Genomic DNA, 16,813 nt, shown 5'->3' on the forward strand with positions numbered 1-16,813 from the left:
CGAAGAGAGATGTCCGTTCCACTATGGTTCATCCACCCTAATGTACACCAGAACGATATCTTGTGTTGTTGAATAGAAGGCTCAGGGTATCAAAGTAAGGGGCAGTTGGATGCTGCCACATGATGTGAGTCTCTAATTGAAATTTCCGATATTTCGTTTCCTAAGGGAAAGAACACTTGTTTGAATAAGCTTCTTAGCTTTTACGTATGCTCTCTTGCTGAGAGGAAGTGTGGGGAAAGAACGCACTAAAATAGAATAAGATGTTAGAGGAGGAGAAGGAGGTGACAAAAGAACGGGAGACAGGACACTTGTCCTTCAGTGGCGACGTGGAACTTGTCCAGTGTAAGAATTTTACCCCAGCGTGTGGTCCTCCATTCATACCGTAAGAATTTCGAAATTATGGGCTGTGCAAAAATGTTTAACAATGATAGAGAACAGAAATGTGATTGGTTAGAAGAAGATTATGAGCCAGCCGATCCAATGTGTGGCCGGCCGCTGGTGGCCGAGCGGTTCTAGGCGGTTCATTCTGGAACCGCTCGACTGCTACGGTCGCAGGTTCGAATCCTACCTCGGGCATGGGTGTGTGTGATGTCCTTAGGTTAGTTAGGTTTAAGTAGTTCTAAATTCTAGGGAGCTGATGACCTGAGATGTTAAATTCCATAGTGCTCAGAGCCATTTGAACCATTGTACGGCCAGGCCCACGGAGAAAGCTCTGGAAGAAGCGAGGAGATCGCCTTCAGGGACATTGTGATCGAGACGGCAACAGCGAAACTTCCTGGTGGGCGTCTGAGCCTGACATGCAGCCTCGGTTGCAGCCGAGGACAGCCTCTGACCGCCGCACACGGGCCGCCAGTCCACGAGAAATGAGGCCCTCCATCTGCAGCAGATCCGCCAGCCTTCACGCAGCTACGGGACGCCACTAACCGACGCCAGCGCCCCGTCATCTTCGCCGACAACAGAACGACCACCGTCCTTTAAAATGCATTAATGCTCTTCGTCGCATCTAAGGCTGCCTGCCAGTTCCGTTTATCTCATAGCTGCCACTATCTAAACAACTGGTAACGACTCAGAGAATCATGTGATTGATAATGTGCCAGATATTATTTCCTTTTGTTATGGATAACTGCAATTTATAAATTCAGCTGAATGATTAGGTTTCAAAGGCATTTTGCCTCTCGTTTTAAATATCTATGACTAATCTCCTTGAATTATTCCTGCTTGCGCTCCTGATCATTTTATTGAATACGCTAATGCCGCTCTCAACTGCAATTTTATAACACTGCAATCGTCTTAAAATTTCGACTACTACATGAACTATTAGTCCTTTCCCATAATTCCCTAATTGAAATTAAATTATAATTAGCTTTTTCCACTGAGTCAGATTCAGCCGCAACCTCCGTGATATTTAACACAGAAGCAAAAATTTGGAAATTTGTGGTAAGGACTATGGAACCAGTCTACTCAGGTCATCGGTCCAAAGGCTTACATACTACTTCATCTAATTTAAATTAACTTACGCTAAGGACAACACACACACCCATGCCCGAGGGAGGACTTGAACCTCCGACGGGGGAGACTCGCAAATACAGAAGTCTGTTTTAACAATTACACATAAATAATACTCATATGAATGTTTTGAAAGCCTAGAGTGTTTTTAGTATGGAACAACCGAGAAATAAACTAGGAGCAAAACGCGCTAATTCCGTTGATAATGATGATGACATTTGGTTTGTGGGGCGCTCGGCTGCGTCGTTATCAGCGCCCGTGCAATTTCCCAATTGTTTCACTGTCCACTCTCGCTACTTTCTCTGAATGATGATGAAATGACGAGGACAACATAAATACCCAGTCCCCGGACGTCGAAAATCCCCGACACGGAAGAGAATGGAACCCTAGAGCCTATGGTCCAGAGACAGCAACGTTAGCGCCATCTTCGAGTTACTGAACAGGAATTCTGTCCTACACTCATCTAGGGTAACCTATTCTTGTTACTTTGGTTCCTGTCTATCTTGAGTAGCCTGAAAATTGGAAAGGACATTCATCAACGCGCTTTTCGCTTTTATTGACAAAGCATCACCTACAAGTATGTAGTAATCGTTACGAATAGGCGATATTTCTGATCCGTATCGATTATATAGAATAAATGACAGTTTTTCTGCAAATGTCGGGTCGAAAAATTACTCTCGGCAATTTTTTTCCTTGTTTCTCATTCTCTTAATAACCAAAATCGAACTTGCACTGCACTCTTTGACTTGCTTTGCAGTCCTATTTTTCTTGAAGCTGTATGTTATTCTCAGCTTATGTACCTTTTTTGTAGATTTTCGTGTTTTGTAATCAGTGTTATATTGTCTTTTTGTTTGAGTTGTAATAGATTAGGGGTGGTGCCAATGAAAGTGGTTATAAGGAAAACTGATTGCAGGTATCATGTTAAACGAATGTTATTTACTCATAATGTTAATAGCGTTTAGTAATGCTGAAAAGCCAATCACTCCAGTGACTGAGATTTTGCAGTGTGCTGTTCATTGAAGGCTGAAAAACTAACCCAGCTAAAACAGCTGCTGGAAAGGACAGCTACCCAAATACTTTACCCTGGTGTCTATTTATGGAGTTCGAGTTGCAGCTGGATTGTCTGGATGGTATTCGTAACTCCGTTTTAGATCCAGATCGTAGTTACAGAAATGCGAATGCTTGGGCTATAGTAGGTTTTCCTGCTCCAGTCAACGTGGAGGTAGCCACTGCCGCCGCATCTTTGAAACGTGAGCTTCCCCAGTTCTAGTCAGCTCAAGAAACACGTTGACTGAGCAGACGTATTCTGCATGTTGCTGGCTTAACGTAGGATTGGCAACAGTCTGACGGTTAATTCAGTGCTTCAGAATGATCTTTGTAAATTCACTCGATTATTGTCATTTAGAATAAATGATTTTCACTTAACGGATGACACAGAGGTATCAGATTTATGTTTTCGAGACCAGCAATCCTTGTTCCAACAGAATCTGCAGCGTACGATGGAACTCTTCGCCATCATTGCGACAACCAGGTCTGGAGTTCAAACACTTTACCGCTAAGGTACAATCAATCTGTAGCAGACAACCCCAAATTTGTGACAATTTGGGATACTTTATTTCGTTAAAATGACGTAACTGTATTATGATAAATTTTAATTCATTTGTATTAATACAAGGAATTCCAAATGACGTTTCTTCGTTATTTTACTGAATGCGGCAAATAACCGTAGGAGATCATTTAATAAACAGCAGCAGAGTCTCCCTCATTACCTAAAACAGTCTAACTATCTTTAGATAATTTTTCGAAGTCACAGCTGTAGACAAGTTTTTGGTAGCTCTTCGTCTCCTTGCACTTTATGCTGTAGAAGGTACAGTAAAGCTGTGCAGCTCAGCATACCTATATAGCAAATGGCCTCGCAAATCTGTCACTGACTGCAGCCTGAAACAAAAGAAAGTATTTTACCACAGAACATATGACCCTTTCAGATAAACTATGGTTCTTTCAGCTTGGAACAGTATTACCTTCCTTTAAAGTGGAAATTTGCCTTATTCTCCAGCTTCTGTTTGGAAATATATTAAACTCGAAACTGGTATTTGAAAATACTTTTGCGTGATTTGATTTCATTTATTGAATATTGGTGTGTGCCAGTAAAACAATAATGTAACAGATAGATGATTAAATACAGTATTGTCGAGATTTTCTCGATTTCAACCCTTTTCAATTGCGATACGCCATTGGTTCCCAGGTATGTACATGATCATGTTTTACCTTAAAACATGTTTTCGCATGTGCTAAAACCTTAATTTTCCTAATTAATTTTGTAATTTCAGAAAAGGCTACAATACATAAAAAATAAAATGGAGTAAGAAGATATATTTAATTTCTATCACAGGGAGAAAAGCTCAAAAGTGTACTAAGGATCAGGAAATTTCGGGACTGTTCTTAATAGCCAATAGGTGGCTGATAGTAAAAAATAAGACATGTTAAGCAATGTTTCCTTTGTTTTGTTGATCACATAAGACATGTTAAGCAATGTTTCCTTTGTTTTGTTGATCACCCCTGAGAATTGTTTGACGATTCTAGTCGCTTGAAAACCATCAGAAGTTGGTGTTGTACATGTCGACCTCACCAACATCTGTCATTAGAGATCTTCTTGTATTGTATTGCATGGAAATGGGGACCTAGAAATGACACAGAGGCTTCGTCCCCGCCGTAGCCCTCAGTGGTGCACAACCCCACAACAGGCTACAGCAGTCCACTCACTCCACTGCCGCCTCACACCGAACCCAGGGTTATTGGGCGGTTCGGCCCCCAGTGGACCCCTCCAAGGAACGTCTCACACCAGACGAGTGTAACCCCAATGTTTGCGTGGTAGAGTAAGTATGGTGTATGCGTACGTGAAGGAAGTGTTTGTGCAGCATTCGCCGACATAGTGCAACTGAGGCGAAATAAGGTGAACCACCCTGCATTCGCCGAGGCAGATGGAAAACCGCCTTAAAAACCGTCCACAGACTGGCCGGCACACCGGGCCTCGACACTAATACGCCGGGCGGATTCGTGCCGGGGACCAGCATGCCTTCCCGCCCGGAAAGCAGTGCGTTAGACCGCACGGCCAATCGGGCGGGCACGGGAGAGCTTACCTTGAGTAGTGTGATATCATTCGTGAGTTCCAAATTGTCATAGCTGTTTTGAATGATGACAGAGTCGGTGCTTGACTTGGTGGAGCCTGTAATGACGATCATGGCTCCCACGTCGAAATTGAAACAAAAAGAAACCATTTGCATCTATGCGCTACTAAACAGACGTGTAAAACGTATTCTGTATCATAGGAATGTGGTCGCTAACGGAGGAGGTAACATAGTTTGTTGACTCTTCTCTATATTTCTCACGGAAATTTTAAAGGCTTTATGAAATCAATTTCATGCTTATATTTGCTTCAAAAATGTCGTATAGGACCTATAATTGTTAACCACGTCTCAAGAGACTTAAGTCAAACATTCTTACAAATTCTGCAAATTTTGCGTTGTGTAGGCTCTTCATTATGTGGAATATTTCTTCCATCTTCGAATACTACTGTGTCATGAAATGGGTTTTCGTAGGTAATTAAAGAATGATGATTAATTGCTGCAGTGAATTAAGGTGAATCAATCAGAGCGACTGCCTCAACATCATAAGGGTAGCTGTGCTAAGCATGCCCACATATTTCACTTTTCCAACAAAATTATGTGAAGATACAGCGTAGTTAAAATCTACGAGCTTCATCTGTTGGTTTTGTCTTGTAATAGTTTAGGTGGGCAATGTAACGTACTTACCGAGAATTTATGGGAATCAAATGACTGAAGTGGTTTGTGGTTTGTTACATCAAAGACGCAAGTAGCTATATCTAAACCGCGTACTTATTATTGAATTGTATTTTGCTATTTATTTTTATATGAATCAAAATTAACCATTCTTTTTCAATACGCAAACACATTAAATTATGTACTGCTTATTTCAACATCTTAATACGATATTATGAGTCTAAAAAGTCAACTCTGTTGAAACAAAAGCGAAATAACGCAAGAGAAATTGTACGACAGACCCATCGAGATTCTATGGACAGTTTCACCTCCCATCACGACATATTTGGAAGACAAACCCTAGCATATAAGATGAAATATATAAACCAGTCATGAAAAGGAAAAGATTAACTGAATATAACTATCGAAAATCAACGTATTAAATCCAAGTCAATGTGTGATGCAATCCATGCCGGAGGGTGCGTGTCACATGGGATGATGTGTCGTTAACAGAGCCCCAACGAATACGGGGCGACCTTCCTGAGTGATTAGCTTTGTACCGTTTGGAACTCTGTGGTGCTGACCGAATAAATCCCAATTCTCGTGGGACGAAATTGGAGAACACAGGACAAAATGGCTAAAATGGGTCAAATGGCTCTGAGCACTATGGGACTTAACTTCGGAGGTCATCAGTCCCCTAGAACTTAGAACTACTTAAACCTAACTAACCTAAGGACAACACACACATCCATGCCCGAGGCAGAAATCGAACCTGCGACCGTAGTGGCCGTGCGGTTCCAGATTGTAGCGCCTAGAACCGCTCGGCCACTCCGGCTGGCAGGACAAAATGAAACAAAAACTGAGGGACATGACAAGACCACACGTACCAAGAGATTGGGGTTGGAACCGATGTAAGCTGTTTTCACAATTTGATCGGGTGTTAGACCTTTCAAAGAAGTGGAAATTGTCACCGAGAAGTTGTACCAGGTGATGATTAAATCCTTGTTTGAGTTTCAGAGGAGAAAACTCAAAAAACAAAAAGAAAACAAAAGTTAAAGACTGGCTTGCTAAAGTGGAGGGAATTAAAAGTTTTTGAACCCAGGATCTTCTAAAACAGACTGACTCAGAGTGTACGAAGTAAACAAACCTGATCTGCGGATATGGTCAGATTGGCAGCCCTGGAGGAGACTGCACATGCTTGAATATTGAGATCGTGAAGAGAAGTACTTAATTTTGTAATAACTGTCAATTAAGTTAATATTACACAGTAAGAAAGTTATTTAGAGCTTGTTTCATCATATCTATTGAAGGTTTCGCTTGTTTCAACATGTTTCTCGAAGAAAAATAACAAAAAAAATCCTAACGGCCGGTTTCCGCACACTCTAGATGAAGGTTTTGTACAAATTTAAGATGTTTGCGTAAGTATTAAGTGAAGAATATAGGTCGTTTTCCTTGCACATATATATAGTAGTGCCATATCTACTCGCGGAATTAAAGTTTATAAGTTCTATCTTTTATTTCTTTTCAAAACACATTAAGTCCATATCGCACGAAAGTGATGTCAGGCTTAATTCTTCGGGTATACAAATTTTGAATTTTAACATGGGAGACATGATACTGCATGAAGAGTTTGACTGATCACTGAAAGACCTGAGTCGAAACAAGGTCCCCGGAGTAGACAACATTCCATTGGAAATACTGACGGCCTTGGGAGAGCCAGTCCTGACAAAACTCTACCATCTGGTGAGCAAGATGTATGAATCAGGCGAAATACCCCTCAGACGTCAAGAAGAATATAATAATTTCAATCCCAAAGAAAGCAGATGTTGACTATAAGTCACAGCTGCAAAATACTAACGCGAATTCTTTACAGACGAATGGAAAAACTAGTAGAAGCCGACCTCGGGGATGATCAGTTTGGATTCCGTAGAAATGTTGGAACACGTGAGGCAATACTGACGCTACGACTTATCTTAGAAGCTAGATTAAGGAAGGGCAAACCTACGTTTCTAGCATTTGTAGACTGAGAGAAAGATTTTGACAATGTTGACTGGAATACTCTCTCTCAAATTCTAAAGGTGGCAGGGGTAAAATACAGGGAGCGAAAGGCTATTTACAATTTGTAGTGAAACCAGATGGCAGTTATAAGAGTCGAGGGACATGAAAGGGAAGCAGTGTTTGGGAAGGGAGTGAGACAAGGTTGTAGTCTCTCCCTGATGTTATTCAATCTGTATATTGAGCAAGCAGTGAAGGAAACAAAAGAAAAATTCGGAGTAAGTATTAAAATCCATGGAGAAGAAATAAAAACTTTGAGGTTCACCGATGACATTGTAATTCTGTTAGAGACAGCAAAGGACTTGGAAGAGCAGTTGAACGGAATGGATAGGGTCTTGAAAGGAGGATATAAGATGAACATCAGCAAAAACAAAACGAGGATAATGGAATGTAGTCTAATTAAGTCTGGTGATGCTGAGGGGATTAGATTAGGAAATGAGACACTTAAAGTAGTAAAGGAGTTTTGCTATTTCGGGAGCAAAATAACTGATGATGGTCGAAGTAGAGAGTATGTAAAATGTAGACTGGCAATGGCAAGGAAAGCGTTTCTGAAGAAGAGAAATTTGTTAACATCGAGTATATATTTAAGTGTGAGGAAGTCATTTCTGAAAGTATTTGTATGGAGTGTAGCCATGTATGGAAGTGAAACATGGACGATAAATAGTTTGGACAAGAAGAGAATAGAAGCTTTCGAAATGTGGTGCTACAGAAGAAAGCTGAAGATTGGATGGGTAGATCACATAACTAATGAGAAAGTATTGAATAGGATTGGGGGGAAGAGAAGTCTGTGGCACAACTTGACCAGAAGAAGGGATCGGTTGGTGGGACATGTTCTGAGGCATCAAGGGATCACAAATTTATTATTGGAGGGCAGCGTGGAGGATAAAAATCTAAGAGGGAGACCAAGAGATGAATACACTAAGCAGATTCAGAAGGATGTAGGTTGCAGTAGGTACTGGGAGATGAAGAAGCTTGCACAGGATAGACTAGCATGGAGAGCTCCATCAAACCAGTCTCAGGACTGAAGACCACAACAACAACAACATCATTTTTAAGTGCATTACGTTGCTGTGTTAATATTACACACACATATAAGTGTGCCATATATCTTTAGTGACTCTTATGACCTGTAGTTAATCGAATGTTATTGCTATTGTATAGATAAATTTTGTAAATAGAATGTAAACAACAACGAACGAAAAGTGGTTTGGTTACATTCCGGGTTGGTCGGGCGGGGCGAAGGGGGGGGGGGGTTGTAGTGGCTTGGGAACTGAAGTACATGGGTCTCTTCCATGGTATTGCAAAGTATATTCAAGAGATAAATAACTGAACAGGATGAACAGGAAGATAACAGACGTTAAGGCTGATCAAGGGAGGGGCCCGAAGTCTAGGGGTAGCGTCTTTGATTCATAATCAAAACGTCTTCGGTCCCAGTCTCGAGACCAGCCACTGCTTAAATTTAGACTAATATTGGGGATTGGCGGCTGAGGTGGCTCTTCCGTAGGAGTATATTTATTTATTTATTTATTTTTATTTTTCTCATTTGTTCGGTGTCCCTAAAAAGACGTGTCAGTGTAACAGAGTGTTCCTTTTAAAAATTTTAAAATGATTTTTACTTGAAATCTACCATTCTAGGAGATTTAAATATACACTTTGAGTTTTGAGTTTCATGTTATTTAACTATTTTAGAAAATTATTTAAATATTGTTTCTACTTTTACGTAACTCGCAACTGAGTAGTAAAATCATCAAACATAATGGACTGATTTACGTCCAAGAACATTACTTGAAAATGAAAATATAACAGTATTATAATTAGCCTCGGCATATTTGTACTTTAAGAGCGTGGACCCAAATATTGAAATTATGTAAACCCACACAACACTAAAGAAACTTCTCTTACTATCATATTCAGGCTGTGGTAATCGAATACTGGCTCTCGGCGTAAGCTGAAAAGTAAAATCTTAAAACTAATGTTGTTCTCCACTGTGTCTCATTGCTGCGAAAAAATATTTGTTAAATGTGAAAGAGAACCATCTCTGCGCTTCCGCTATGATTTCGCTTTTCAGGCCGACGCGTAATGGTGTCCGTTGGAGCAGCGGCCGCTAAAATTGTGGAGGTGTAAACGTTTTAAGAGAAGTTAATTCATTGCAAGGAACATGAGAGAGGGCTCACTGTACTACATGGAAATAACTCATATATAAACTGTAACGTGCTATAGTAACAAGGGTAACAGTACAAATGCTTACATTATTTTCGTGGTACAATATGTCTGTTCCCTTTTACTAGAGACAAGCGAAGAGTGAGGAGGGAGGGTGGGGGGGGGGAGGAAGAACAATCTAGGAGCGTTCTCCTCCCTTATTAACTGCGTAGAAGTTATTACATTTAAGGAGTTTATTCCTTGATACTAATATTAAATTTAATATTTGCTATAAAAAAGGAAAATTTTACCCCGGCTTTTGCGGTCCGTGAAAGACATAAGGTTCACTTACATTTATTTCATCGCGAGATACACTTCTAGTTCCAAGTTATTTTGTTAATGACTTTAAGACACAGTTTTCGCTGGGACGGCGCAAGGCCGAAGACTTCCGGCCTAAGAAGTAAACGGCCTTGTCAAAGAAGGCGGAGGAGCGGACAGAGTTTCAGGGCACCCTCTTGCCCTTGGGCTGAGAAACTAAAGGCGAAAGAATCAGCAGTGATCAACGGCATGAGGATGCAGAAGGCAATTGAAACCACTACATTAAAGACGCATGCGCGTGTCCATAGGACATGTCGCCTGTAATTGACAGAGTGTCATGATGATCTCTTCATTGGCAAAACATTCCGGAATAGTCCTCCATTAGGATCTTCGGGAGGGGACTGCCAAGTGCGAGGTGACCATGAAGAAACGATTGCATAATCAACGAAAGGACAACGTTCTACGTGTCGGGGGCTGGAATATCTGAAGTTTGAATGTGGTAGGGAAGCAGGAAAATCTAAAAATGGAAATTTAAAGGCCCAATCTAGATTTAGTAGGGGTCAGGGAAGTGAAATGGAAAGAAGATAAGGATTTCTGGTCAGATGATCAGATGAGTATTGAGTAACATCAACAGCAGCAGAAAACAGTATAACGGGAGTAGGATTCGTTATGAATAGGAAGATAGGGCAGAGAGTATGTAACTGTGAACAATTCAGTGATAGGGTTATTCTTATCTGAATCGACCAAGTATACATGCCGACGTCGCAAGCTGAAGATGAAGAGATAGATAATGGATATGATGATATTGAAAGGGTAATACAATACGAAAAGAGAGATGAAAATCTAATACTAGTGGGGGACTGGACTGCAGTTTTAGGGGATGGAGTGAGAAGAAAACGTTACAGGAGAATATGGACTTGGAACAAGGAATGAGAGACGAGAAAAACTGAGTTCTCTAATAAATTTCAGCTAGTAGTAGCGAATGCTCTGAACAGGAATCAGAAGAGTAGGAGGTATACTAGGAAACGGACTGGTGATATGGAAAGATTTCATTTAGATTACGTCATGCACAGACAGAGATTCCGAAATCACATACTGGAATGTAGGGCGTACACATTAGAAGATATAGACTTAAATCACAATTTAGTAGTGATGAAGAGTAGGCTGAAGTCTAAGAGATTAGTCAGGAATAATCTATACGCAATGAAGTGGGATACGGAGGTACTAAGGAACGACGAGATACACTATGTGATAAAAAGTTTCCGGACACCCCCAAAAACATGCATATTTTATATTAGATGCATTGTGCTGCAACCTACTGCCAGGTACTCCATATCAGTGACCTCAGTAGTCATTAGACATCGTGAGAGAGAAGAATGGTGCGCTCCACGGAACTCACGGACTTCGAACGTGGTCAGGTGATTGGATACCACTTGTGTCACACGTCTGTACGCGAGATTTCCACACTCCCAAACATCATTAGAACTACTGTTTCCGATGGGATAGTGAAGTGGAAACGTGAAGGGACTCGTACAGCACGAAAGCATACAGGCAAACCTCGTCTGCTGAGCGACAGAGACCGCCGACAGTTGAAGAGCGTCGTAATGTGTAATAGGCAGACATCCATCCAGACCGGCACACAGGAATTCCAAACTGCATCAGGATCATCTGCAAGTACTGTGACAGTCAGGCGTGAAGTGAGAAAAGTTTGATTTCATGGTCGAGCGGCTGCTCATAAGCCACAAATCACGCCACTAAATGCTAAATGACGCCTCACTTGGTGTAAGGAGCATAAAAATTGGACGATTGAACAGTGAAAATCGTTGCTTGGAGTGACGAATCATGGTACACAATGTGGCGATCCGATGGCAGGTTCAAATGGTTCAAATTGCTCTGAGCACTATGGGACTTAACTTCTGAGGTCATCACTCCCCTAGAACTTAGAACTACTTAAACCTAAATAACCTAAGGACATGACACACATCCATGCCCGAGGCAGGATTCGAACCTGTGACCGTAGCGTTCGCGCGGTTCCAGACTGTAGCGCCTAGAACCGCTCGGCCACACCGGCCGGCCCGATGGCAGATCTGGGTGGGTATGTCGAATGCCAGGTGAACATCGTCTGCCAGCATGTGGAGTGCCAACAGTAAAATTCGGAGGAGGCGGTGTTATGGTATTGTTGTGTTTTTCATGGAGGGGGCTTGCTTCCCTTGTTGTTTTGTGTGGCACTACCACAGCACAGGCCTACATTGATGTTTTAAGCACGTTCTTGCTTACCACTGCTGAAGAGCAATTCGAGGACGTCGATTGCAACTTTCAATGTGATCGGGCATCTATTCATAATGCACGGCATGTGGCGGAGTCGTTACACGACAATAACATCGCTGCAATGGACTTCAAATGGTTCAAATGGCTCTGAGCACTATGGGACTTAACTACTGAGGTCATCAGTCCCCTAGAACTTAGAACTACTGAAGCCTAACTAACCTAAGGACATCACACACATCCATGCCCAAGGCAGGATTCGAACCTGCGACCGTAGCGGTCACGCAGTTCCAAACTGACGCGCTTAGAACCGCACGGCCACACCAGCCGGCGCTGCAATGGACTGGCCTGCACAGAGTCCTGACCTGAATCCTGTAGAAAGCCTCTGGAATGTTTTGGATCGCCGACTTCGTGGCATGCCTCACTGACCGACATCGGTACCTCTACTCAGTGCAGCACTTGGACTTCAACTCCGTCTCAGTGCCAGTAGCTGGGATGTCACGGAACAGTTACTACAGTTGGAGGATAATTTTTTTATGATGCTGCTGCCATTTGACTTTCATTTTACTGTTATACGATCCAAATTTCGACCTTAGTCTTATGTGAGCTCCAGCCAAATTAAAAATTATGAGTTGTAGGACAGCTTGCCTCAGGGGAGCACATAAGAGGTTCATGACACCCCTCCCAGTCGAATCTGTGCGTTTAGGCCAGAGGGACTGCTAGTTCATACTGATAAGTGAGCTCATCCTGCCAAATTCTTTGCAAATGCAACTCTGTTTCGTTATTACTGAAATAACATCACACACTCCCCGAAGCCGTATAGTCTCATTTCGTTTGCTCCTTCTCTTCTGGACGCTTCACATTTTTTTACCAGACGGTATATTACATTTGTAACGTTTAACCATAAGTTACGAGAAATTATTGCAATATTTCCCAGTCATATTGTGTTAATATTAAGTTACAGAGTCTTGTACGAAACTCACCATTGGATATTTACATATTTGTTATTTATTTATACAATTATTTCACCTGACAGGATGAGGGCCACCCTGACATTACAATATGGTTTGCACATAAGCATTAATTATTATTATTATTATTATTGTCGTTAATAACGTAAGGATAGATACATTAATGATTATGGAATTTTCTTATCATTATCATCATCATCATCATCATTTAAGACTGATTATGCCTTTCAGCGTTCAGTCTGGAGCAGAGTCCCCTTTATAAAATTCCTCCATGATCCCCTATTCCGTGCTAACATTGATGCCTCTTCTGATGTTAAGCCTATTACTTCAAAATCATTCTTAACTGAATCCAGGTACCTTCTCGTTGGACTGCCCCGACTCCTCCTACCCTCTACTGCTGAACCCATGAGTCTCTTGGGTAACGTTGCTTCTCCCATGCGTGTAACATGACCCCACCATCTAAGCCTGTTCGCCCTGACTGCTACATCTATGGAGTTCACTCCCAGTTTTTCTTTGATTTCCTCATTGTGGACACCCTCCTGCCATTGTTCCCATCTACTAGTACCTGCAATCATCCTAGCTACTTTCATATCCGTTACCTCAACCTTATTGATAAGGTACCCTGAATCCACCCAGCTTTCGCTCCCATACAACAAAGTTGGTCAAAAGATTGAACGGTGCACAGATAACTTAGTCTTGGTACTGACTTCCTTCTTGCAGAAGAGAGTAGATCGTAGCTGAGCACTCACTGCATTAGCTTTGCTACACCTCGCTTCCAGTTCTTTCACTATGTTGCCATCCTGTGAGAATATGCATCCTAAGTACGTGAAACTGTCCACCTGTTCTAACTTTGTTCCTCCTATGTGGCACTCAATCCGTTTATATCTCTTTCCCACTGACATTACTTTCGTTTTGGAGATGCTAATCTTCATACCATAGTCCTTACATTTATGATCTAGCTCTGAAATATTACTTTGCAAACTTTCAATCGAATCTGACATCGCAACTAAGTCATCCGCATATGCAAGACTGCTTATTTTGTGTTCACACATCTTAAATTCACCCAGCCAGTCTATTGTTTTCAACATATGATACATATATAATATGATCAACAGTGGAGACAGGTAGCAGCCTTGTCTTACCCCTGAAACTACTCTGAACCATGAACTCAATTTACCATCAACTCTAACTGCTGCCTGACTATCCATGTAAAGACCTTTAATTGCTTGCAAAAGTTTGCCTCCTATTCCATAATCTCGTAGAACAGACAATAACTTCCTCCTAGGAACCCAGTCATATGCCTTTTCTAGATCTATAAAGCATAGATACAATTCCCTGTTTCATTCATAACACTTCTCCATTATTTACCGTAAGCTAAAGATCTGGTTCTGACAACCTCAAAGAGGCCTAAAACCACACTGATTTTCATCCAATTGGTCCTCAACTAACACTCGCACTTTCCTTTCAACAATACCTGAGAAGATTTTACCCACAACGCCGATTAAAGAGATACCTCTGTAGTTGTTACAATCTTTTCTGTTTCCATGTTCAAAGATTAGTGTGATTACTGCTTTTGTCCAGTCTGATGGAACCTGTCCAGACTCCCAGGCCATTTCCATTATCCTGTGTAGCCATTTAAGACCTGACATTCCACTGTATTTGATGAGTTCCGACTTAATTTCATCCACCCCAGCTGCTTTATTGCACTACAATCTATTGACCATTTTCACCACTTCCTCAAATGTGATCCTATTTCCATCCTTATTCCTATCCCATTGTACATCGAAATCTGAAACATTACTGATCGTATTTTCACCTACATTGAGCAACTCTTCAAAATATTCCCTCCATCTGCCCAAGGAATCCACAGGCTTCACAAGCAGTTTTCCTGACCTGTCCAAAATACTTGTCATTTCCTTCTTACCTCCCTTTCGAAGACTGCTAATTACACTCCAGAATGGTTTTCCAGCAGCTTAACCCAAAGTCTCCAACCTGTTTCCAAAGTCTTCCCAAGATTTCTTCTTGGATGCAGCAATTATCTGTTTGGGTTTGTTTCTTTCTTCAACATAACTTTCTCTGTCTACCTGAGTTCTAGCATGTAGCCATTTTTGATACGCCTTCTTTTTCCTTTTACAGGCTGCCTTGACTGTGTCATTCCACCAAGCTGTTTGCTTCATCCTACCTTTACACACTACTGTTCCAAGACATTCTTTGGCCACTTCTAGTACTGTGTCCCTGTACCTTGTCCATTCCTTTTCCAATGACTGTAATTGACTACATTCAACTAACTCGTACCTTTCTGAGACCACTGTTATGTACTTGTGCCTGATTTCCTTATCCTGAAGTTTTTCCACCCTTATCCTCCTACATATGGACCTGACCTCCTGCACTTTCAGCCTCACAATATCAATTTCGCTGCAGATTAAATAATGATCAGTGTCATCAAAGAATCCCCTGAATACATGTGTGTCCCTCACAGCCTTCCTGAATTCCTGATCTGTTATTATATAGTCAATGACAGATCTGGTTCCCCTGCCTTCCCAAGTATACCGGTGAATGTTCTTATGTTTAAAAAAGGAGTTTGTGATTACTAAGCCCATACTGGCACAGAAATCCAAGAGTTGTTTCCCGTTCCATATCCTCTCCAAATTTACCCATAACCTTTTCATACCCTTCTGTTCGATTTCCAATCCTGGCATTAAAATCACCCATGAGCAGAACACTGTCCTTGTCCTTTACTCTAACAACCACATCACTGAGTGCATCATAAAAACTATCCATCTTATCTTGATCTGTCCCTCCACAATGCAATATACTGACAGAATCCTAATTTTCTTGCTAGACACTGTCAAATCTATCCACATCAGTCGTTCGTTTACATACCTTATTGCAACTACGCTGGGTTCCATTTCTTTCCTGATGTAAAGCCCTACACCCCATTGTGGTATTCCTGCTTTGACTCCTGACAGGTAGACCTTGTATTCTCCCACTTCCTCTTCTTTCTCACCCCTTACCCGAATGTCACTAACAGCTAAAACATCCAGCCCCATCTTACTTGCAGCCTCTGCCAGCTCTACCTTCTTCCCAGAGTAGCCCCCATTCATATTTATAGCTCCCCATCTCATTACCATTTGTTTGCAGAGTTGTATTTTAGGAGTCCCTGGTTTGTCAGTTAGAGGTGGGACTCTGTCACCTCCAAAGGTCCGAGGCATTTTGCTCTGATTGTTGCCAGCATCATATTTAAAGTACCAGGGAAGCAGGTTGCTAGCCTTACTTGTCCCGAGTCCCATTGAGTTTTACCCCTAACGGTTGAGGGACTAACCGGTGGATTTGGTAGTCTTTGCCGTATGAGCACAAAGGTGACCACAACTCAGAATATGTCCGAGATGCCCAGCCTTATTCCAAAGTAACTGGTATCCCGACTGTCGGGACCACTTACTTGGCCACTCATACGTTGCCCGTGGTTCATGAACTAGGACATGACTACAGGAACCCACACCATGAACTACCGGAATTTTCTTATGACTGGCTTAATTAATACCCTTATTACGTTTTTGTCTATGCGAGTATTGCCATCTAAGAGACATGTGTGGCAGTGATTACAGAGGGAATCAAGTGTGGGGAAGCATGTGATAGAAAGAATGACAAATAGCGGCAGTCGCCGAGCCGAGAGGACGCCCCTGTAGTTGTAACAACTTTTGTTTTATAAACAGCGTATAGTTTTCTTTCTGTTTTCATATACTGTTGCGAAGAAGTGAACTATAGCCGTGTGTTTCACGG

At 41.7% G+C, this 16,813-nt stretch overlaps 1 protein-coding gene across 1 annotated transcript in view; it reads right to left on the reverse strand.

Annotated features, from left to right (window-relative positions):
* LOC126188649 (trypsin-1-like) overlaps nucleotides 1-16,137 on the reverse strand; it is a 136,908-nt gene extending 120,771 nt beyond the window's left edge. Inside the window, exon 1 of the mRNA XM_049930251.1 lies at nucleotides 15,917-16,137. Within this exon, the coding sequence (XP_049786208.1) occupies nucleotides 15,917-16,137 (221 nt within the window). The remainder of the gene's footprint in view (nucleotides 1-15,916) is intronic.
* Nucleotides 16,138-16,813: the final 676 nt, after the last annotated feature.

The sequence above is a fragment of the Schistocerca cancellata genome, chromosome 5 (assembly GCF_023864275.1).
Source record: "Schistocerca cancellata isolate TAMUIC-IGC-003103 chromosome 5, iqSchCanc2.1, whole genome shotgun sequence".
In the NCBI taxonomy this organism is placed as follows: Eukaryota; Metazoa; Arthropoda; class Insecta; order Orthoptera; family Acrididae; genus Schistocerca; species Schistocerca cancellata.